General features: G+C 41.8%; 1 protein-coding gene across 1 annotated transcript in view; it reads right to left on the minus strand.

The window, feature by feature from the left end:
- LOC119573407 overlaps window positions 1-2,500 on the minus strand; it is a 71,442-nt gene that overhangs the window by 5,748 nt on the left and 63,194 nt on the right. The window contains exon 8 of the mRNA XM_037920640.1: window positions 29-162. Coding sequence (XP_037776568.1) covers window positions 29-162 — 134 coding nt within the window. The remainder of the gene's footprint in view (window positions 1-28; window positions 163-2,500) is intronic.

Consider the following 2,500-nt stretch of genomic DNA (forward strand, 5'->3'; position numbering starts at 1 on the left):
CTTCCCACCCTATCTCCCTCACCCTTACCTCTTTACCGTTGATCGACCACTGGATTGTGGGCTTGGGTTTGGCCCCCGGGGAAGTGCAGTTGGCCACGAGTTCATCTCCCTTTGAGTACTGGCTTCTGCTCACTTGCAACAGGGGCAGGCGGTCGGGTATGTCTGAGGAAACATCAAGGGTTTGCTTTAGACACGAGGAAGTAAGGAGGGGGGAGGGGAGGGGGTTTATGGAAAGGGGGAGGGAGGGAAGGAGAGGATGTAAGGAAGGGGGAAGGGAGGGGTGTGTATGGAGGGAGAGGGTGTGAGGAGGGGGAAGTGTGCAAGGAAGGAGAGGGACGGAATTTGCGTTTGCGTGTGTGTGTGTGTGTGTGTGTGTGTGTGTGTGTGTGTGTGTGTGTGTGTGTGTGTGTGTGTGTGTTTGTGTGTGTTTAGACGTATTTGTTTGTGTATATATCTGTGTATAGTTTCAGGCTGAGAATGAAAAAAGGGAGAAAAAAAAAAGTTACGTAACGAGAAAGGATAACAATATGATTCCTTTCTTTTCTTTTCTTTTCTTTTCTTCTTTCTCTCCCTCCATCTTGCAACATGACGATTATGCAAGATTAAACGGAATGTCAGCATCTCGCATCACGCCTCAGAAGTTTTATAACAATTTGTTTAATTCTTGCATTTTACTCTCAGAAAAAAAAAAAAAACGTTTAATTTGATCAAAATAAAAATACAACCTTTAAGTATCCTATATATTATGTCACAGTTCTGTATCTTCCTAATTACGGCTTAAATATATTTTTCTGGCGAATAGACGAATAACTTTTATGTAAATTAGTTTTTTTCTCTCTCTCTCTCTTTCTCTTTCTTATTTATTGTTTCTTTTGCTTATTCTCCTTTTCTCTTTTCTTTTATTCCTGTTTTGTCAGTGACTCGAAGTAAGGATTAGAGATTAACAAGATTAAATTACCTTGTCCTTTCTAATTCTCATCTTTATTCTTCTCTCGTTCTTCTACTCTCTATTCTCTCTTTTATCTTATATTATCTATTTATTTTTTATTTCATTTTATTTTTATTTTATTGTTTTTATTTTATTTCATTTATTTATTTATTTATTTATTTATATATTTTGTTTGTTTGTTTGTTTGTTTGTTTAACTGTTTATTTTATTTTAATTTATTTCATTCTCTATTTTCTATTCCATTCTAGTCTATTCTTTCCACTTCTTACCTCTTTCCTTCTCTTCTCTATCCTTCTCCTTATTCTCCTTTCCTCTCTTTTATTCTCTTCTCTTTCTCTTTATCTTGTCTTTCTCTTTATCATTTTTTTTTTCTTTATCCTTTATTCTCTTTCTCTTTATCCTCTCTTTATCCTCTTCTCCCCTCTCACTTCTCTTCTCGCCTCTCCTCTCCTCCATTTCACTTCTCTCTCTCCTTTCCTATCTCTTCAGTCTCCTCTCCATCCTTCTCTCTATTTCTCTCTTCTTATTACCTCTCCTCCCCTCTTTTCTCTTTTCACTCTCTTTTCTTCTTCTTCCACACGTTTCTTTTTCTGTCTTTCCAATTCCCCTTCATTTATTTTCTCATTTCTCGCATTTCCTTTCTTCACGTCTCCTCTTCTCTCCTCTTCTCGTCTCCTCTTCTCCTCTCTATCCGCCATCTCCTCTTTTCTCCTCTCCTTTTCTCCTTTTGTCCCCTCCTCTTCTATCCTCATCTCTCTTTTCCTCTCCTAAACTCTCATTTCCTCTCCTATCCTCCTCTGTCTTTTCTTCCCCTATCCTCATGTCTCCTTTCCTCGCCTGTCCTCATCACTTGTCCCCTCCTCTCCCATCCTCATCTCTCTTTTCTTCTCTTCTCCCTTTCCTTCTTTCTTTCCTCTCCCCATCTCTCCTTTCTTTTCTTCTCCTCTCCCCTCTCCATTCTCCTCTCCTCTCCTCCTCTCTTCTTTCCTCTCCTCCTCTCCCATTAACATCTCTCCTTTCTTCTCTCCTCTCTCCCATCCCCATCTCTCCTTTCTCCTCTCCTCCTCTCTCTAGCCTCACGACAAAGAGACTCGCATTATGCCGCCTAGAGGAGAATAAGCGGTCTCTCTAATTATTCGTGACAACTGGTGCACGAGAGAGACAAAGCGAGAGAGAGAGAGAGAGAGAGAGAGAGAGAGAGAGAGAGAGAGAGAGAGAGAGAGAGAGAGAGAGAGAGAGAGCTGAGAGAGAGAGAGAGAGAGAGAGAGAGAGAGATGAGAGAGAGGAGACTGAGAGAGAGAGAGAGAAAAGAGAGAGAGAGAGAGAGAGACGAGGGAGAGAGAGAGAGAGAGAGGAGGGAGAGAGAGAGAGAGAGAGAAGAGAGAGAGAGAGAGAGGACTGAGACTGAGAGAGGCTGAGACTGAGAGACAGAGAGAGAGAGAGACTGAGACGAGAGAGAGAGAGAGAGAGAGAGAGAGAGAGGAGAGAGAGAGAGAGAGAGAGGAGAGAGAGAGAGAGAAGAGGAGAGAGAGAGGAGAGAGGAGAGGGGGG

Source organism: Penaeus monodon, chromosome 5 (genome assembly GCF_015228065.2).
Source record: "Penaeus monodon isolate SGIC_2016 chromosome 5, NSTDA_Pmon_1, whole genome shotgun sequence".
NCBI lineage: Eukaryota > Metazoa > Arthropoda > Malacostraca > Decapoda > Penaeidae > Penaeus > Penaeus monodon.